Source organism: Eublepharis macularius, chromosome 1 (assembly GCF_028583425.1).
Source record: "Eublepharis macularius isolate TG4126 chromosome 1, MPM_Emac_v1.0, whole genome shotgun sequence".
In the NCBI taxonomy this organism is placed as follows: domain Eukaryota; kingdom Metazoa; phylum Chordata; class Lepidosauria; order Squamata; family Eublepharidae; genus Eublepharis; species Eublepharis macularius.
In genome coordinates, this window is record NC_072790.1 from 209,267,567 (window position 1) to 209,290,189 (window position 22,623).

The 22,623-nt window shown below is 42.8% G+C and overlaps 1 protein-coding gene across 1 annotated transcript in view; it reads right to left on the minus strand.

The window, feature by feature from the left end:
* Window positions 1–22,623, minus strand: part of NRXN1 (neurexin 1) — a 1,172,093-nt gene that overhangs the window by 666,320 nt on the left and 483,150 nt on the right. Inside the window, exon 6 of the mRNA XM_054986029.1 lies at window positions 5,727–6,165. Within this exon, the coding sequence (XP_054842004.1) occupies window positions 5,727–6,165 (439 nt within the window). The remainder of the gene's footprint in view (window positions 1–5,726; window positions 6,166–22,623) is intronic.

Genomic DNA, 22,623 nt, shown 5'->3' on the forward strand with positions numbered 1-22,623 from the left:
ATTAATTTACACCTTTCAAAATCCACAGAAGTCAATGGTCTTATTAACTCTGTTTGAGATTGCAGTTTTAATTTTGTATTTAATTCATGTATATCATGTTTAGTTTGTCGAAACCAAGCACAACGATTAATATGATATGTTAAATGGTGCGGAAATTACATAGCAGGATAGGTAGTATGTAGTACAGACCACAGTCAGTATGTAGTGAACTATAGATGCTAATCTTCTGCATTTACTCCCCTGCTCAAATTAAGCTGATTGCATGTTACATTGTACCTTTGCTTCCTGACTCCCTTCTTCTGACTGGGATGCAAGAGCTCATAGATCTCCATTCCTACTTGTATGTAGCTTGACTCTCGAAAGCTTATACCTGGACATCTTGTTGGTCTTTAAGGTGCTACTGGACTCAAATCTTGCTCTTGTAAAGTACTTGGAATGCTTAGAGCTGATAAGCTAAATATTTGCACTATTAATTATTATTATTCCCAAATGTGCATTTCCATCCTTATTCTGTTCCATCTAAACAGGCAGCTGGGTACAGCTAGAGCTGGATTCTGGAAGAAATCTGTGTAGTACTGATGGGCAATGAAACCAACATCATGAACTATCTGCTCCTATCTAGGATCCCTCTCCCTGTGTTTACTGATACTGAATTGGAACACTGATCCATCAAAATCCCTTTTGTCTACTCAGACTGGCAGCAGCTCTCCAGGGTCTCAGGTGGAGGATTTTTACACCACCTATCACCTGATCCTTTCAATGGGAGATGCTAGGGATTGTACCTGGGACCTTCTGCATGCCAAGCAGATGCTCTACCTCTGAGCCATTGTGCCTGCCCAGGAAGTTGGCTGTAAACAATGAGAAAGGCAGCTCCCAGAGTCCTTGGATGCTGCTTCAACCATGCAGAGAAAAAGAAGCTACGGAGGGGGAGGCAAACAGTCACATGTGTTCTAAAGGCCTGTATGATTGAGGGAAACCCCAACTCGACCTGATTTTAATATGTGATTGTACTCACCTTCCAAATGGTTTTGGGGAAGGAAAAAACACTCCCATGTGTGCTCCTAGTGGTAGGAGTGGCTTTGTCTGTCCCTGCTTTCCAAAGCATATGCTTTCTCACATAGAAAAGAGCCATGGGGAGGAGCTTTCTCTTCTCTCTTTTCATTGTGTTTGCCTCAGAGACTCATAGAATAGGAGAAAGAGAAAGGCCCCTATGGCGCCTTACTATCTGCAAAAATGAGCTGGGTGAAAAGCAGGGATAGACGAAGTCCGCGTACACAAGGGGAACACATTTTCCTTCCCCAAAACTATTCTGAAGGGGAGTGTGGTCACATGTTAAATTCAAGTCGAGCTCGGGTTTTCCACAATCATAAAAGAGCACATGAAACCAGGCCCCTACACGATCCCTCCTGAAGTAAGGAAGTGAGCCTCTTGACTGCTTTTATTTTTTTTTTAAACACCCACAACAATAATGTTGGAAGGAAGCATCACAGATATGCCCATTTTGTATAATCTGGCCCTCCTATTATGAATTCCAAGAGTACCAAAACTTCATAAATTATAGTCCTATTATGTTGGGCAATAGTTATATATCACACAACATTCTGTTTTGCTTTCAACACAAACTTGGCTTGGAATCCTGCTGTCATTGTTAAGAAAAATACTGTAACATAGACTAACACATTCTACTAGCTAATGTAGTTTGGATTAATTGCCAACAGCAAATCAATTTCATCTGAGGCTGAAACTAGACATTACATCAGATGCATGGCTGCCACTGAAAACAGCAGCACTGCATCTCCTCCTTCTATTGTCCTTTAATGTCTAGTAACAAAATATGAGACAATGCAGCACTAGGGTCCAGGCTTCCTGTTCCTGCTCTACTTCACTGGCTGATCCTTGCAAGGGAAGAAAAACTTGCTGCATTTGTGATACCAAGTCAGATGTTCTGAATTACTAGATATTGCTGCAGAAAGAGAAATAACAGGACCCAAGGCTGCTGATTTAATCAGGAGTCCTGTACCTCTTGTGATGTCTAGATGCTGCCTTGAAATACAAAGAGCAAAGAAATACAATGCAATCCAAAGTAGGATTATACCATTCTAATCCCACTGACTCCAACAGTCTTAGAAGGGTGAAACGATTTAAGATTACACTATTAGCAGCCTATATCATACATCACAGTTCTACCCAAACAAAAAAGCATTCCTGTGATGGTTCCCATGATTGATTCCAGTGAAAATGTATTGTGGGAATTATGCAGGCATGGAAACTACCTGCCAGCATAGTGCTGCTGTTTTCAGTGGCAGCCATGCATCTGACGTAATGTCTAGTTCCAGCCTCAGATGAAATTGATTTGCTGTTGGCAATTAATCCAAACTACATTAGCTAGTAGAATGTGTTAGTCTACGTTACAGTATTTTTCTTAACAATGACAGCAGGATTCCAAGCCAAGTTTGTGTTGAAAGCAAAATGGAAATATTTTGGACCATACTTTTCTCTCCAGTCAGGTTCATGTCCAGAACCTTTGCTTGTACAGTTACCACAATGAATTTTAATGGGAATACCATTTCAACAACCATAATAGGATGGTTTTCTAATCCAGAAACTCCTATATCCATCCATCCATCCTTGACCCTGATTCCTCCCCTTCTCCCTCATTGGCACCTGCCACACACTGGACAGCTCCTTTCAAAGTCTCCAGCAAGCTTTACATGCCCCATGGAGATCTCTGCCACTAGCAGCCTCAAAACAATACAGTGAGAATCACATCAGCTTTACTTTAAAAGCAAGTTTAAGTCAAATGTTTGTTGTCTCAAGTGTACCTGGTCTCCAAGGCCTAGTTTCAGAAAGTAGATGGTTAAGGCCAACTCACAAAGTTATGACCCAAGTTCTAATTAATCTTGAGTCTCAATTGGATGCTATGTTCTATGAGTTGGGTTGGGGCTCCCTGGACTCAACGATAATGTTCGCACAGCCAGATGGGATGTCAGGAAACCAAAGTAGTCAAGTGCATCAGAGCCCAGTTCAGCTCAGGAGGACTGCAGTGCAGGTGGAGCAGGGTACTTAGATTTCCTCCCCCCACAGCCATTCCAGCTTGGTAAAACAGTGTGGAGAGGAAGGATGATGCTCCTCTTCTCATACCATAGGCCTGAACCAAAATGTGTACTGGTATGAATGGGAACTTTGGTTCCTCAACATCATGTTTGGCTGTTCAAGCATCAGAGTTGGACCAGGGAACCTGATCCAACACATGGTCAAATGTACAATTTAGATTGGACCTTAACCCTCAATTGGAACAGTTTTTCTCTGCTAGAAGTTATTAATCAATAAGGATTTTGCTGCTTATTGGTTAATAACATCTAACCACTGGCTGGCGAGAGGCCTGGAAAAACTTTCAGAGCTGCTCATAGTAATAGAAAGACAAATGCCACACAATACTGGAATTTCTGTTATTCAATGGAAAACTGCTATTAGCTATTACCGTTCATGGAGAAATTTTCTTAATTCCCCTTTAGACAATTCTCCCCTGAACCCTAATCCATCCCCCTCCTCTTTTAAAAAAGAGATAAAAAGAGAATAAGAGGAATCAATGGCTTTATCTGAAAAACTGAATTTTGGAAAAATAAATTCCCATTTCCATAACAACTTTACTCATGGATTCAGAATGAGTTCTTTCTGTCTCTGTGATGAAATCCTTTGCATTAGAATATGTAAACTAGTTGTATTTTATCCACTGTTCTTGTATGTCCAAAATGTTTTCCATTTTCCAGACAGATTTCAAATGCCTAGGAAAAAAGTGCTAGGTAACCATGAATCTCCTTTATTTCTATTACATACTCAGAAGAGAGCACTGCCAAAGATTCCCAGCAAATCAGAGTGGATGTTTGTCGGTGGACAGAATTGCTACTGATTCATCTCCCAGAGCAAAATGAAAAGAGAATTTGGGGGGAGCCTCCTCAAGGAAATATGTGAGGAAATAAGAGAGAAAACAGAAGACTACTAGAAGACTAGTAAAACATCTCATTGTTCAGTTGCCACAATATTTTGCCTGCTGTGAAGCTCAACACAGATTTGGAGGCAACTCCTCAAGCAAAACTTTCCAAATATTTTCAAGGAATAAACAAAATTTCCCAGTGGGGTATTTCACAGTACTAAAGATGGAACTATCAGACAAAGTTTATTGAGCTTCCTGTCCCTTCCCTGGAGTCAGTCAAATGCAGGAACTACTTTTCCAAAACAACATATGACATACTTTTTCCTGACTCCTCTCAAACATGGGCATTATGTTTCCATTAATTTCCCTCGGCAGTATACAGGTGTGAATATATTTTACTTATTTTTAAATCTAACATCCCACTTATGGTTCAAACACAACCTACAGTTGTCTCCAGTAAATTAAGCCCTGGACTGTGATGAATAAAGTCTAAATTTATGCTAGATATAGGGCTAGGGAGAAATGGCCCATTTTATGAAGCGGTACTTCCCCTGTGAAATGTGAGCTCCTATTTTGGTGATCTACATAGGATGGCGAAAATGTCTTCTCCCTTTGAAATGGTACCTAAAGTGGGAGGAATTATATTTTCACAATGAAAGGATTACCTCCTTTCAGAAAAAACAAACAAAGTTTCTACTCCCTAAATGTCAGCTGAACCATCAAGGGGCAAAAAAATGATTTGGCTGAGTCTGCATTAGACAAGGTAAGACAAAATGTGTGTGTGTGGAGGGGACAGAGACACAATTCGAGCATGAATTTTTTATTGCAGCTAGCATATAATTAATGGTTATTGATCAGTGACATATCTGGAAGGAAATTATCTGACAGTTGAATATTGAGCTTACTTGTACAGTCGCTGCTGAATTCTGTCCCAAAGGAAAAAACAATCAAGTCCTATCTGAATGAACAATTTGCTTGAATTTTTAAGAGCTTCAAAGCATTTAAAGGCCCAAATAAAATATCAATGTAAATTTCAATGGATGGTAAAAGAATTCTGGTGGGGCCGAAGACATTTTTTGTTCTATACCATGCCTGCTTGTTCATTCCTTTTAAAATCTAGGGATTTTTACTTTCTGCCTAGTAGCTTTTAAACTATCTAAAATGTTCTACTCCTGCTGGTTTTAGAATGATGCTTAAAAACTATGATGAACACATCTGCACTAGGGTTGCCGTATGCTCACTGGGAGCAGGCGATCTCTTGCACACAGTGGCCTTTTCCCACTGGTGCTCCAGTGGCTGGCAAGAGAAAAAAAATGATGTTCGTAACAGCATGACATCACTTCCGGGAAAAACTCAGAAGTGACATCAGTCTTCTCTAGGAATCATTGCTTCTAGGCTATTACTAGAGGGGTATGACATCGCTTCTGGAGAAAGCCATATCTCTGTCCCTCATGGGCTCCCGCACATATAGTCTGTTTTACATCTTAAGCAGTTAAACCCTTCTAAGTCCGTTGCAGTCAGTAGGGTTGTATAATTCTACTTAGGATGGCACTGTGCCTCTCCCAAATACTTAAAAAAAATATATTTGCAAAGTAGGTGGTGTTTGATTATTTGGTGTTTGTCCTATTTACTGTGCTTTACAAATAGTTTGTTTTAAATATTAATATCCAACATTAATAATCTGTGATCTCAAAAGATACATCTTTTTAGTACAGGAACATTATCCTGCTTTCTTGGGTTTTATAGAAAATGTGAAGAAGAATAGAGTGATTTTTTTTCTCCCCAAACTTACCAGATCGTCCGTCCCTTTGAAAGTCAACATGGTACCATTCTCCATCATTCACCTTCTTCAGTAAAGCTTTTATTTTAATTGTACCAGATCCCATGTCCAACAGCAGGTAGAGGTGGCCATCAAGCATCTCAATAGCAAAGAAGTCAACCTTGACCATTTGCGGATGTTTGGCATCTTTTTGATGTCGTGGTTTGCCATGGCTGAAAAGGATCAACCCATTTGGCTCAGTAGTGCGGAAGTCAAATGATATTGAACCTGTTTTTTTGGCATTCCACTTTGGTAAAGAGATAAAGGACTCTGGTGTTTCAAAAGTGATTGGATCCAAAGTCGCTACATCCTCACATTTAAATGCTACAATTCCGTGGATCTTCATTTTAGGATCTCCTTGCTTGGCAAGCCGAGATAGTTCCAGCCTCACATCATTATTTTTATATACAACCTGTAGAGAAAGCACAGTGATTACCAGAATGAAATTAACAGTACAAACAAAATTGAATGTACATATTCTATAAGATAAAACCTCATGCATCAGAGCCAGTCTTCTACAGCTGGGAATATACAGCTGCAAGTGATACTGAAATTCTCTACCACAATCTGGTCTATCCATGTAGAAGGCAGATTACACATTTGTGCCATTACCACATAGGTGCAGTATTTGCTGTTGAGCCATAATGTTAGGCCTGAGCATTTTATTAGGTCCTATAGGAATTTAGGTGGAAATTCAGTCTGTACACCGGCTCTGGTCAAAGGAAGGAACTAGAGCGAGATTAGCTATGCAAGCAAGGAGTTATCTTAACAACAAAAAACCAGAGGAGGTCATGTGATATCCTGATGGAAGGAAGGCTTCTGGTGTGGGTCAGCGGATAGGCATACCTACCCTGATCAAAGGTCACTCTGCTCCCCTCATACTTATAAATGCTTAACAATGCAAAAGTTTCTCTCTGTTATGTGCAGTTTCCCTGTCTCTGTCTGTAACTGATTAGCAAGGGATTAGCAAAAGACAAACATCTATTTCCTCAGACATTGTTTCTTGCTGTATACCTGCTATGTTAAATAAAGCACGACTGCCCAAATGGCGAGAACGGTGTTCAGAATCTTCAACCCTGTGTCATGTCATTCCTACATTCTGGGCTCAGGCAAATAGGAAACTCTACTCTTTCTTTTCCTTAGACTGACTGTAGACTGCTACAGCCTGCAACTTGAAAAGAAGCAAATCCAGAATATTGCCACATGGCAACATTTCAGCAACATTGTAATTGACCCCTAGATAGCCTCCTTGTTGTGTAACACAAACACAGCATTGCCCCCGCGCCTAGAATTAAGATGTCAGAGTCCATTTGATTGGTTGTATGAGGGCTATATGAGGTAATCTGAAAAATTCAAATACTTCTGTATTGTTAATCTCTAATATGTAGCCTCAGTAAACCACCAATTTTAGGCAACTCCACCCTGGCTGAAATCTCAGTATGGCCCAGCTGCTGTGCCCGGCTTTTCTTGCCCACAGGACTTCACCACCTCCTCCCCCCCCATTTCTGACAGCATTAGGATTCCAATGATGGCATCAAGGGTCTGGTTCAGATCCTTAGACTCACTCAGGATGCCTACTAATTCCTTACATTTAAGCAAATTAAGCCACACTTTCCTGCCAATGCCTCAGATGGCGTCTAAATAACCCCAAAAGACCAGACCTATTTATTTAAATATCCTGGCAACATGAAGCAGCTGAAAAAGGTTCTCTTCTTGGTCTCCCAAAATTCCTGTTCATCCCCAAAGCAAGCAACTAGTCCCTGACTATGTAGTGGGTGAGTGGACAGCTGAAGTGGATGCCTACTGTAGGGTGGCCCTGGAAGTTTGTAAAGTAAGCCCTGCCATTCTTATTGGTTTGAGCACATGAAGCCACTTGGCCTTATTTCCCACCCTGAAGCCTTTCAGAAAGTGTCCATTCTGAAAGAGGACAGGGGCAAAAGCCCCCACCCCATTCTACAATGTTCCCTCTGGCATTTTCTGACAGGTTTAATAACATGCTCTAATACTCTCTTCTATTACACACACCATACAGGATTACTGTTTTATGTCCCTAGATGAATAGGTTTCTCCTGCAGAGAAATCTCATAACAAAAAGAGAAAACTTGGTATTTCTTCCAAGCTGCCTGATTCATATACATTCCTATGAGATGAAATACAGTTGGAGTCATGGAAAAGAGAAATAGAAGGGCTTTGGTTAGATATAGGACTGGATCTCTCCATCATCCTTTCTACCACTGGATAAACCTTTATCAGGTTCATAATTCTTTAACCACTTAAAGAACAGGGCAATGAATTAACTTAAAATGGGCAGCAGCAAAACCGTGTTTTGTTTTGTTTTACTTAGTTCATATAATCTGGGAAAAGTTGAACTATTGTTTTCAAATCAGCACATCTGCCGAAACAGCTTTTTAAAAAGATTTCTGCATACAGACCTCTTGTCCATTTAACAAAGTATTACTGTTCTTGCTCCTCTAAACCATTTATTACCTTTCTCAAGCCTTGCGCTTGCCCATATAAAACACATTAAGGTCAGATTTTATATGCTAAGTTGATTTTGGCTTGTTGTCCATGAAACTGGAACTAACAGCAATCTTGTCAGGTATGAAGCCATGCCACTGGGAAGCCAATGCTGCTCCTATCCAAAGGAAGAAACGGCAGGTGCGCAGAAGCCAAGGGGCATTAGCTGGATGCAGATCAGTCTGCTTAATGCTTCCCAACATTAAAGAATGACTGGAGATTATTTTGATAAAACCAAAAGGTAGTGTTGGATTTAACCAGATCTAACCTGTCTACTTTAGACATGTTCCTGCTCTTATAAACCTCTATTTTCCTCCAGTATTTTGCAAGAAGAAAAAAATATACTAGTCCTACAGAGGTTGCAATGCCAGTCTATACATAGAAAAATGTGTGTGTGTGTGTGTGTGTGTGTGTGTGTGTGAGAGAGAGAGAGAGAGAGAGAGCTTTTTCTAAGAACAGTTTCAGACATCACAAAATAGTGTGCAATGATGACTCATGTTCTCTAGAATGCTTCTTTGAGCTGGATGTTAAAAGAACAAACCAAAATAATAGGGGGTAGGTGAGAGGAGATGCTTTAGGCCATGATGTTAATGCCTCTGGTCTGTTCCTTGTGAAGGATGTGTTGTTGCTGCTTAAGTTCAGTCAGGTGGTGCTAGGCTGGTTTTGAGTTGCCCTTTAGCCTTCTGTCAAGAAAAGTGACGTACTGAGTTTATATTTGAGAATAAGCTAGCAGCTTCTTCCCGGAGGCTAAGATGCAACTTGCAGCTAGCTTTACTTTGCACCACTTACCTGAACTAAGCTTTCGACATAAGCTGCACAACATGCAGACCAGAGGCCTTAACACGGGCTTGCCAACCTCCAGGTGGAGCCTGGTGTTCTCCTGGATTTACAATCGATCTCAAGTCCACAGAGATCGTTTACCTTGGAGAAAATGGATGCTTTGGAAGGTAGCCTCTATAGAATTATACCCCACTGAGGTCCCTTCTCTCCTCAGGATCCATCATTAAATCTCTAGGAATTTCCAACCTGGAGCTGATAACCCTTCTACATTTCTGAATAACAAACAAAACTAACAAGCAAGGACTCCACCCCATAAGATTTAACCAACACACACAAATATCGGGGGGGGGGGGCGGAGGGAGACTGTTCCACTATAATGTATACAATAAATGCACTGTAATGTTACTGGATGATATTGCTGCATTGTGTTTATCTGCCTGTGAAGTCTCTCTGTACAGCTCAACCTAGGGTTTCCAGATCCCCTTACCTCCCAGGTGGGAGTTTGGAGACCTGGCACTTACCTGATTGCTGCCCTCATGCACATCCCAGCCTGTGTGATGATGTCGCTACCAGGAAGTGACATTATTGTCCAGGCCACATGGCCCTAGAGTTGCCAGCCTCCAGGTGGTGATTGGAGATCTCCCGGAATTACAACTGATCTCTAGGCTACAGACACTAGTTCCCCTGGAAAATATGGCTGCTCTGAAGGGTGAACTCTATGGCATTATACCCCACTGAGGCCCCTCCCCTCCCCAAACCCTGCCCTCTCCAGGCTCCATCCGCCAAATCTCCAAGAATTTTCCAGCCTGGACCTGGCAACCTACATGCCCCCCCGGGAGCGCTCCCAGTGCAGAGCGTGGGAGCACTGCTGGGGCAGTGCACCAGGCCCTGGAGTACTCTTGCTTTCCACAGCAGCCCGATTCAGTCCGAAATTGGCCTACTACAGTACGCGGGAGTGCGCCACACTGTCTGGGAGTGCACCCTGGGAGGTACGTTCCTCTGCCTTTTCCCCCGCTGGCCAGGTAAGCAGGGGGTGGAGGGTGAGAGTGGAGTGGGGGCCCCTTGCCCCCCAGTGGTAGATTGGCAACCCTAACTAAATCCTAAAGTTGTGTAAATACCTTTTTTTTTTAGGGCAAATCAAAACATCACAATATAGCATGCAAATTTTCAAGGTCTCTTGAATTCTTCATCACGCAGCATGTTAATGGAGGAGCATAAATGTTTTCAGGCCATGTTCTTAAGGTAGGGTTGCCAACTCCAGGTTGTGAAATTACTGGCAATTTGGAGAGGGCAGGGTGAAGGGAGGGGAGTGACTTCAGTCATAGACACTACCCTCCAAAACAGCCATTTTCTCCAGGAGAAAAGATCCATAGTCTGGAGATCTGTTGTAATTTCAAGAGATCTGCAGGCCCCACCGGGAGGGTGACACAACCATATACTGTAGGCTGCATGAAACCAGTTGCTCCCATTCCTGTATCTTCTTGCTAATAAATGAATATTGTTTTGAACACACCCATCTCTGCTGTGGGAACCTAACAGCAGGAACCTGAGCATTCTTGGTTTGTAAGCAAAAGGGAACAACATCATATTCTTCTTTTTCTGAGAAAGGCAGGATCACTAGACATGATATGTCAAAATTCTAAGGATTACAGGCATCCCAGGCTATATGTGCCCAGCCCAGCATCAATGGTTGGTATATCAGGCATCACATCCCCACAGTCTAGCAGAGGGTTCCAGCTGACCTGAGAGGCATGCTCTATCTATTTCCACTAGGAATGGTAGATTGCTCCAGAGTAGCAGAGCCAGGAGGCAGTAGATTGTGACAGAGCTCAAAGCATAAATGCTTTGAGCTCTGCTCCCTCCTCCAGAAGGCTGCGAGTGTGTATGATACACACACTTGCAAGGTGGCAGCATGCTTTGAGGTAGGCCACTGGACAGCATCCAGCTCACAACTCCCCAAAACATAGAGCTTGCTCTAGTTTGGCTCAGAAATATTTGGGCAATGCCTGCTACAATCTCAGAAGCTAGGGGAGGGGATGAATAAGATTTCCAGTGGTTGGGGTAGAGTTTTAACAACAACAGCAGCAGCAGCAGCAGCAACAACAACAACAAGTTGCCCTTCAGGACAATTTAACTTCCACTCAGAGAGGTTTACGAAGTATGTTATTATTATCTCCACAACAATCACCCTGTGAGGTATGTGGGGCTGAGAGAGCTCTGCAAGAGCTGTGACTGACTCAAGGTCAGCCTGCTGGCTTCAAGCAGAGGAGTGGGGAATCAAACCCGGGCTGAATCCACACACCCGCGGAGCGTCCTGGCGTTGCACTAAATGTTCGCTAAACACCCAGAAGTGTAGCGTATTTCTAGCGCGATTTCTGAATCATGCTAGAAAGATGCTACACTTCCGGGTGTTTAGTGAACATTTAGCGCAATGCTGGGACGCTCTGTGGGTGTGTGGATTCAGCCCTGGTTCTCTAGATTAGAGTTCCTCCGCTGTTAACCACTACATCAAATTGGTTCTTTTGAAGCTTTTGCCATTCCTATGTTTAACAAAAGCAAAACAAATTAGGATTAAAAATGCAGATGAAGTAATTCAAATTGCCCCTGCTTAAATATTTTTATCACATTTAGCTGCTCTTGGAACAAAATTTATACTTCCTAGGTGCAGAATGGCAATGATTAATTTTGGTACACACATAAGATATCAGTCCTCTTGTCTAATGTATTGTCGAAGGCTTTCACGGCCGGAGAACGATGGTTGTTGTGGGTTTTCCGGGCTGTATTGCCGTGGTCTTGGCATTGCAGTTCCTGACGTTTCGCCAGCAGCTGTGGCTGGCATCTTCAGAGGTGTAGCACCAAAAGACAGAGATCTCTCAGGAGGAGAGATCTCTGTCTTTTGGTGCTACACCTCTGAAGATGCCAGCCACAGCTGCTGGCGAAACGTCAGGAACTGCAATGCCAAGACCACGGCAATACAGCCCGGAAAACCCACAACAACCATAGTCCTCTTGTCTATTATTCATTTCCTGGACCATCACATAAATATTGAGTCTGTTAATATTTATTTAAATATTTATACCCCAATTTTCAGTAATAAGGTCTACAAGGGTAAGGGTACAACAGCTTCATTTGTTGCAGTACCCAATACTTGTTTTGCCATTTGTTCACATGTGTAAAAGTAACATGCAGAGAGATGAGATGCAGAGAGATGATACAACTAATACACTTGTGAAACTGCAAGTCCACTTTAAAATTCTGGATTTCACAACTGAGCCAGAGAATGCCGCTGAGCCAGAGAATGCCACTAATTTATAATTTATGTTTCCTAAGTCTGCAAACATAGGATTGATTGGACACCAGCAAAAACATCAACAGGCAATCTTTTTCCCCTCGTTCTTTGCTAGCTTTGTTAACGGGAAGATTTCCCATGTATAAACAAGTAATTTTGATTCCAAACAAAAGCTATATAATCTATGGGTGGAAATAGCATGGACAAGCAACACAGCAAGAACAATGTCAATATGATTGCAAAGGGCAGGAGGAGACCTAGAAATAAAAAAGAAAGAAAAAAGGAAGCACAATAGGCTCAGTCAGAAAATATGAGAGATCCACTGGAAAGTTTCCTCCAACAGCGGCAACATACAGGACTGGAAGGTGGTTGGGCAGATGCTCAGTGGCTCAGGAGCCACTGTGGTTCTTTGACATGCCATCTGTGGCTTTTCTAAGCACAGTGTCCCAATGTGGCACCTCTCCCATCTCCCATGAAAGTGGACAAGGCCATTTTCTGGCAGGGCTAGCAGTTGGCAGGTAATTTCCTCCTTGAAGCATCTGCCATTGTAGAAGCTCCAAGTCTCCTTGAAGTGCAGGGCGCATGCCAGGGATGGAAGTAAATGTGACTCTTTTGGTTGATGGCAACTGTGACTGCAGCTCTCCATGAGCGGTGGAGTGAGTACTGCTGCGGTAGAGTATGTTGAGTCCTATGCTGATTTATGCTTTGGATAAACCCCAAATCAGCTGCTTCTGAGATACCAAAGCTGGAAGTTCAGATTTAGCAGTCAGCAGTCCAACCGCACCATCTTTTCTTATTCTTTTTTTTTTTTACATTGAAAGCTGAGCTAATACGCTCTCTGTGGAGAGAGCTTGTGCTTCCTGCTGAGATAAGTGATGAGCGAATTAACCCAGGAAGAGTTTCTGTGCCACTGCATTTGGTTCATACGCTTCCAGGAGGGTTGTTCTTCCAAGTGTCAGATGTGCTGATTCAGCTGTGACTAAAAGTCAAACAGGGGCTATTCCAATTCTCATACTGTCAATCCAAATGGAAGAACAGGGCAACCGTAATCAGTGCTAGAGGCATCACTTACACTTAGAACCAGAAACCAAGCATTCATTTAGATATTTCCTATTTCCTCACCACTGGTATCACTCACAAAAGTTTCGCTAGAGGTATAGCATAGCTTAGTTACTGACCAGAGGGCACAGAGGCCATGGCCTTCCCCTGATGTTGCTTCCCAGCCCTGCTGTTCAGAGGTTTGCTGCCTCTTACTCTAGAGATTCCCCTTAGTCATCATGGCTAGTAGCCATTGACGAACCTATCCTCCATGAATCTGCCTAACCCGCTTTTAAAGGTGTGTGTGTGTCAGACAAAACAGGGAAAGGCAGGATCATACACTCCAAATGTCTCAAGGGTTCTTCACACATTCACAGTGCCAAGAAACGCCGGACAAATTTTTATTTAGAACTTTCTTTGAATTCTGTTGCACTTTGACTCTTTTGCATGGCTTTGGAGCATATTATAGATAGAAACCTAGAGAGGTCCTTCACCACCAGACTTTAAATCTAAAAATCAATAGTTTGACACTAAGAGAGCCAGTTTGGTGTAGTGGTTAAGAACGCGGGACTCTAATCTGGAGAACTGGCTTTGATTCCCCACTCCTCCATTTGAAGCCAGCTGGGTGACCTTGGGTCAGTCACAGCTTCTAGGAGCTCTCTCAGCCCCACCCACCTCACAGGGTGATTGTTGTGGGGATAATAATAACACACTTTATAAACTGCTCTGTGTGTGTGTGTGAAGTTGTCCTGAACGGCGGTATATAAATCGAATGTTGTTGTTGTTGTTATAATCCATAAAAGCAATATCTCTTCCGAACAGACAGAGTAGGCAGGCACTTGTTAGAGAGAAGAATTTCCCATTTCATCCCATGTTCTAAACATCTTGCACACAGATACGGCACAATAAAAAACAACTGTATTTTTCACAGAAAAAGATATACCTTGAGGAAGCATTTTCCAGATGTGCAAGGAAAGATTCTGTTTCAAACTATACATGGTCTCTGTCTTTTGAGGAAAGTTTGGTAACCTCTGGGTAGTCAAGAGGGGAAGCTGAAAAAGGTGAACTGCCACTAGCCCAGAGATGGGGCTTTTTGTCAGTGATGGCACGACTCCGCTTCCCGTTTTCCCTGGAAGTGATGTCACATCATCACTGATGGTGTTTGTTTCTCTTGCTGATTGCTGAAGTGTTCACAGGCGATGCCCACTGGGAGCAGGAGATCTCCCACCCATGGCAGGCATACTGCAACCCTAATTTGCACCAAAGTTTCATGGCCTACTTGGCCCAATCAAGAAAGGAGAAATAGGCACACTTTACTGAGGCCCAAAGCGCCTGTTCTGAACTGCAAAACCATGGTGTAATCTATTTATGTCATTTCAGAAATAAAAACATGTATTTTTCTTTCATGACTCATGAGATTGCATGTAAGGGGTGGAGTCAAGTGCGGATGCTACAAATTTGTGCTAGGTCCTTATGGATCCTGGAACTAAAATGATCCTCAGTCTGCAATAGAAGTCAGTTGCCTAATCAGGCACTGCAGGATGCACAGCCCCTCTCTGTGACCATGGAACAGCTAAACCAATAGCAGGGCTGAGGGCATGGCCCAGACACTGTTTCACATTCCAGTGGGAGGGAAAGGACATTTCTGCCTGTGTGTGGGAGAGAGGGGGTGGGGTGGAAGGACTACAGATGCTGGGGATCCAAACTGGGACCTTCTGCATATAAAGAAGATGCTCTTCCACTGAGTTGTGGCTCCTACCTCTAAAAATATGGGACACAACCATGGTACGTATATAGTTCCATTCCATTGAATGGACAACTTGGTACCCCACAAGAATTTCTACTTGGGAGGAAATCAGAAAGTATCCTCGTATAGATACTTCTCAGGAATGCTCATGTGCTGTTTGAAACATTAGGAAGCTGCTGGTTGTCAGATCACTGCTTGTTTAAGGTGAACATAATGTCTGAATAAATCAGTCCATTGCTGGTGGATGATACTTATAGTTGCATTTTGAACAACATCTCTAAGTAAAATATTCCTGCCCAGAATGTTAGCCCCCCCCCACCACTAATGTTGTTAAAGTTACAGCAAACTATTAACTAGAGGCAATAATGCTGCAATGTTTATTGTTTCTATAACAAAAGCAATATGAATAAATCCTATGTTCATCCTCCATAATGCTCCAGGGTATATAATGCATCGTACGGATTTTTAAAAGGCTTCTTTCCCAAGCTGACAGTGGCAGTTAATGCGAATATTCGAGATATACATATCATTGGTAAAGGCCGTTTTTATTAAAAGAAGAAAACATTGGCCTGCACGTTGTGCAAAGCAAATACAAGCAAAGAACATTCTTCTGAATTCAGCTACAGGTTGGGGTATGTCATAAGTATGGGTACATTATGACCATCTCAGTTTTCTACTGTAATGGCATGAGTATTAGAAAATCTCTACGCTACAAGCTTGTTTCATTTTATACCATTTTCATTGCTATGGCTTTTCCCCAAAGAAACTAAGGACTTGTATTTATGTATTCATTCATTTATTTAAACATTTATATCCTGCCTTTTCACATATTTCAAGGCAACTTTTGCTGCTGCTGATGAGACTCCTCTGTTAAACATCCATTTAGCTCCCTTCACAGAACTACAGTTTCTACAGAAAATGGGAAAACTGTTAACCGGATTAAGGCGGCAGTGTAGTTACTCGGTCTGCAATATTCAATATTCAAATGGATTCTAAGATTGCTGCTTCTACCATTTTTTAAAATGCAGCTTGGAGGTATAAAATACTGTCCAGCACAAGGGCATATTCAAGGTATCCTCTGGATAAAAGTTTAATCAGCGTGAGACACCATTTCTTTCAAATCTGAGGTTTATTGCTACCCAATTTTGTATAAAGACTACAGTGTTCGGTCCTAGCTCTTGAACTCAGCAGGGTTTATTGATGAGTAAACAAGCATAGGGTTGCAAACATCATTAGTGGAAAAGTCAGTTTACAAAGATCATTCATATATGGCGCTTCCAATGCTGGGGCTGCTGTGGACGTGCAGAACAATATCACAGAATTACTTTGCTTTCAGCCCATGCACTGAAGCATCGTATCAAAAGAGCTGTAGGTGCAGGATGTTGTTAAAACATGACTTTGGCTTTATTTTCTGCAAGATGATTGGAGCTGGGAGGATCTTGGGCCAAGTTGGTAGTGCTTGATGGCAGTGGTTTGTTTGTTTTAATGGCAATATAGCAGAAACGGCACATTATTCATTAACTGGCGCTATTTGAACAACAAAGTGATAACAGACTAACACAACTGTTGTTCCAAAAGGGCTCGTTTAGTAAAGAATGTGGCCAATTCAAGCAAACATTTGGCCTCTGGTAGCCATCTGAAATTCTTGCACATGGAGTTCCTGCCAGGCCATGTGCTCAAGTGCTGTCACTCACTACCACGCAAATGATCAAGCCTTCAAAAACTGCACCACAAATAAGTTTTCAGATATTCAAAATTCAGTTTCAAAAAATATATTGTGAGAAGCCTTAGGATACGAGCAGGGCTCAGAGAGTGGAGAAACGACTAAACATTTGCCAGCATTTTGATTTTGCTCATGGTTGCAATTAAATACAAATAACTGGCAACCCCAAGGAACTAACTTGGGCAGGATTCCAGATGTATAGCCATGTTAGCTATATAAGACTAAAGACATCAATTGTGCCATAAACTTTGGTGCACGAGAGCCCATTTCATCAGATATACAAAGCTGCATGGGGGGAGGGAAGAAATCTGTAAATAGTAGGAACAAAAGACTGTGAACTGCAAAGGATGGCAGACATCCTATCACTTTACTATGCATAGTTCAAATGTATATAAGCTGTATGTGTGTAGAGATGTTTAGTGGTTACCACAGGCACAATTGTCATTTGAACTGACTCAGATCCCCGTATCTTTCCTCCAGCAGCACTAAAAGCAACTTGGGGAAAGAGGGGTATAACAGAAAAGAGAAGAAGCTCCTTTCTCCTTATGCTGACCTCCTGCTTCAGATTTTAGGCTTGGCTGTCGTAATGTTAAGGAAACAATCTTCTAGCCCAAATAAAAAATGACCCCCCACCCACCCAAATGAACTTCCACCCTCTCTCTTTCCTCAGACTCTGAGCTCACCCTTTCACGGGTGGCCTGATTATGGTTGCCAGGCCACAGCTGGAAACCTCTGGGAGGAAATGTGGGATCAGTGTGGTGCCAGTAGTGCAGCAATGTGCTTACCTCATATCCAGTGAAAACTGGAAATAAAAAGGTAGGCACTCTAGCATTTTGCAAAATGCTACCGCATCAGCCATGTTACTTCCCGTTTTCACTGCAAGTGACATAAGCCACACAAGTTTGTCCTCCCCTTTCTTCCACTATATAAGGAGTTCTGGCATCTCAATACCTAATTAAATCACTTGCATCCCCTTTCCAATCTTTATCCCATTTTATGACTGTTTTTGTGCACCTTGTTTATCCAGGAAAAAATGAAGCACTTAAAATTGGTCATCATGGAACATTCCTGCTGATGAAAGGATTTCTGTCAGCACAGCAGAACTTTCTGACCTCCGTCCATCCTGCTCAACCCCAAATCCTCCCCCACCCCGATGCCGTTCCTGAAGGTCTCAGGAGCGATGCTAGGAAGCCATTTTGAGTTGCAGCAGGAGGAGAGAGCTGGAAAAGTTGCACTCTGTTGACAGAAATCCTTGCGTCAATGGAAATGTACTGTAAGATAGAGGCCCATGAAAGCATGAAAATTTATTTATGTCATTTATAGTCCGCCTTTCTCAAGGCAGATTACACAGTATGAGATTAGTACAATCAGTATCAGGTACATTCCAATACAGTATCAAGTACATTTCCATAAACAATGCCATAGGGTAAATAGATATAAGTTTTAAAGACATAACATTAGCAAGAATCCAATACAGAACGTAATCAATTCTAGGACTGAAGCAGAACATAATCAGTTCTAGGACTGACATTAGACAACATGGAACACAGGCAGTACATAGGAGTACATATTTAAAGCAGCAGATAATATGTAAAGCAATATAGTTATGAAGTCTATGGTCCCTAACTCATTAGCAAAGCATCTGAGACCCCATCCCTACAATACAGCTCTCCCATTTGAATAAAAAGCCTTTTTGAATAGATTTTGCATTGTTTACGAAAAGAAAGCTGCCCTGGGAAACTACATAGCATTCTTCATCTTTTTCTTCAGGCTTCCTTAGACCTTGACCTGTTCCCTGCCCAGCATTCTAACTAGCTAATAACATCATCATCATCGTCGTCATTATTGTCGTCATCATCTATATATCTATTCGCAACATGGCCCCATCTGTGGATTTAAAACTAGAGCCATGAACACACAAGACAGATCTTTCCACAAACCTGAGGAAATCCCCAGGTTTGCAAAAAAAAAAAATCTGAAATCTTAAAATAAAAAAAAAGTGGTGGGGTTAAAGCCTAGGCAACTACAACAGCATTACTAGGCTTCAAGCCTATGGTTTTGTCAATAAAAGGCAAGGGGGAGAGGTAGATCCTTTACAGACATTTTTTGTTTTTGAGGGAAAACTAACCAGAGTCAGTCCTGGCAGCAACCATATGAAATATCAGCCAACATATGAAAGCCAGAGTTGTGCACTGGTTAGAGTCTCAGACCAGGATGGGGACATTCAGGTTTGAATCGCAGTTCTGCCATGGAAGCATGCTGGGTGGACTTAGGTCACTCACTCTCTCTCAGCCTAACCTACATCGCAGGGTTATTGTGAGGATAAGTTATAGGAGAGTGGAGGAGTGCAGGATTATCAGCCTCCAGGTGGGGCCTGGAAATCTCTGAGCAGTATAACTGATCTCCAGACTAAAGATATCAATTCCCCTGGAGAAAATGGCTACCTCTGGGAGGGTAGACTCTATGGCATTATATAGGGTTCCCAGTGACAGGCAAGCTTTCAGCAGTCTTCTCCTTTGCTTGCCTATTGCTGGTGATTGGTGGGAGGTGGCAAGTCACCTGGTGATCATCTACCACTGGCAGGCAACTTGAGTAATGTGTGAGGTCTGTGCTCCAAGCTGGGCACAACATCAATTGCTGAAGTGACATTATTGCGCTGGCCAGGAACACATGAAGAATAAAACCTGGTAAGTACCACCCCCTTCCACCAGTTCCCAGGGATACCTGGCAACCTTAGCATCATACTCTGCTGTGGACCCTCTCCAGAATCTAGTCCTAAATCTCCTGGAATTTCCTGGAGTTGGCAACCTTAGAGGAGAATGAAGTAAGCTGCTTTGGGTCCTCATTGTAGAGAAAGGCAGTACAGACAAAAAAGAACAAAACATATCCTGTCCTTTACAAAATAAAGACGGTTTAAGAACCTCCCCAAGCTATTGCATTCAGTGTGGTGTAGTGGGTAGAGCGTCTGACTAGACTCTAGGAGACCCAGGTTCAAATCCCACCTCTACCACAGAAGCTTGCTGGGTGACCTTGGACCAGTCACGCCCTCTTAGCCAGACCTACCTCATAAGGTTGTTGTGAGGATAAATAGGAGGAGAGAATAATGCTGTAAGCTGCTTTGGGTCCCTACTGTGGAGAAAGGTGGGGTATAAAAGAAGGAAATAAGCAATAAATATAGCTGAAGATGGGGGGCAGATAAAATGTAAGTTGTCTGATTGAGAAGAAGAGAAGGAACCATGAAAGGGTGAGGATAATGGGGTTGCTGGGGGAGGAAAAGAGGAACGAGTGTGGGAAGGAGGATTTGGGGATCCGATCTCACCAATTGTGTGGTATCCGATCAGCAGCCAGAACTGCACAACTCAGCCAGACTTTTTCCAGACAGAAGCTGACAAGCTGGGAGTAGGGAAAGAGGGAAAACTGAAGATTGGGCGGGGGGGGGGGGGAGATAAAGGGATGTTGGCTGATGGGTCAGAAGGGAAAGGGAAAAAGAAATCGTGGGAAAGTGGGGAGATACCCCCACAAATCCTCAATCTCCTACTTAGCATTGCCTGACTCTTTCCAATCAGCTTGATCTTATTTCTTGTGGCTGTTGAGCTCCCTTGGCGACTCCCCCCTCTCTTTTATAAAGCTCTTCTTCCTGCAGGCCCACCTGCCCTGCAGTGATGACCTCCTGCCAGGAAGTAGTAAAAGATGGATCCAATCAACCCAGCTCAGATGTTCATCTCAGGCTTATAGCCATGCAAAGCTTGTGTTGCTCTTTGTGGTGGTGGTGGTTTTTTCTGGTAGGCATCCTATGACTTTAATGGTTGTATGTAGACACAAATTCAACCGGTTTGGGGTCAGGGTCCAGAAACTGATATACTCCAAAGCTGCTTTGATGGTAGTGGTAGGGAGGAGTAAACAAAGTTTGTGATTCAGCCAGGAGGGGGCGGGGAGCACCATTTTTATACTTTGCCTGGCATGCAGAAGTCTTTGCAACCGGCCCTCCTGGGCTGAATGTGTAATTCTGAATTTAAAGGCAGAGGGCTGTAAAAACAGTTGGACTCCTGTAGTCTTTCCAAATTATTGCTGATAAGATTTTGATTTTGCTCTGCCAATTCTTCCATACTTGTCAACTGACAGGTGCTTTTGCATGGGGGTGGGGTGGGGGGAGAGGAAGAAAAGGAACGAAGCTTCCGCTGCAGTTAACAAAGCCTACATCACAAGTAGGTTTTTGTTGCTTCTCTGTGCTGTCTGGCGCCTGCCTTGGCTGTCTGAACTGACATCTTAAGACGCTAAAGAATAGCTTTTTATTTCACTTCCTGTGGGGCAGCTGTGAAATGGCATATTCTTAAAATGTATTACAGTAGTTAAATTTTGAAAATCAATGTTTTTAATAATGACTTTGATAGTGGGGTTTGTTCAAATGTGTTTCACCCTGCTGTGGGCATGAGTGTTCTAATGAACCATATTTTTAAAAAAATCAGATTATTGTATTATGTCTTTTTGGTAAGCCCTGCTGTTTAAGTTGCTAGACTTGTAGATATGTTCTGACTGTAGTTGCTATGTTTGCTGTTTTAAATGAATGGAGGAAAGAAAGAGAGCGACTGTGTATTGCTTGCACACACTAAATATATTTAAATTTCCCATGGCAAAGAGTCTTAGGATTTTGCTGGCAGCATTGAAATCAGAGTACTAAGAAAGAAGTCGTTGCCACACAGGCACAATGGAGTTCCCTGAGCAGAACTGAAACCTCAGCCAAGAAAATTAGCCAGAAAATAAAAGTGACAAGAAAAAAAAACACACCCACACCCAAAGGAAATAAAATGGGGCTAAATGAGCGTTGTTTCCAAACATCGCAGGAAATTCAGAGAGTAAAGCCTCAAAATGTGTACGTTAATGAGGTGTTGAGGTGTGTGCGTGCGCGTGCACATGTGTGTGTGTGTGTGTGTGTGCGTGTGTTGTGTGTGTAGGGTTTTTGGAGTTTCTTTTGAGCCCTCCCTCCACAATAATTAAATGGTCACAATACAGCTCAATGCAGCAGTCAGTGTAAACAGATGCATTGTCAGGATCCAACCATCTTTTCTATAAGTGAAAAGGAAGGCGTTCACTTTGACCACCCCCCAAAAGGCTATGCTGTAGGTCACAGGACCTGTGTGTACAAAAGTCATGTGTAGCCAGGTGGGGGTGGGGCTTACTAAATAAGGAGGGGAGTTAGGTAAGGCTCAGTGAAAATGCTGGCTGGATCCATCTCAGTGTGTCAAATCCAGCACCCCAGTCCTTTCTGACCATCAGCACACAGTCCTGCGTATAGACTCCATCACCCTTCCCAGCTTGTACTGACTGCAAGCACATCTTTCGCTAATGTCAGCCCCAACAGCAGTGCTACCTACGGATACCTATGGCTGGCAACAGGACCAGTCCCCTTCAAGCTAGGGATCCCATTCCTCCACTCCCAATCTCTGCCCCCCTACCTCTCACCTGGCAGGTGGGGGAAACAGGCATAGGAATGGGTTGAAACCTCTCCTGGGAGTGCACTCCTGCTTGCTCCAGTCAGATCACTTCTGTGTTGCACCAGAAATGATTGGGTAAAAATAGGCTCTCAAATGCTACACTGTGGGCTGATTTTTACCAAATGGACTCCTGGCATGACCGGTCACTTCCATCTCATGCTGGGAATGATGTCATTCCTGGCGCGATGTGGAAGCCATCCAGTGGTAGGTTCTCCAGGCATGCCCCTCCCTCCCCACAATCCCTCATCCCTCAGTTTGAGCTTCAGAGGATCTGGCAACCCTAC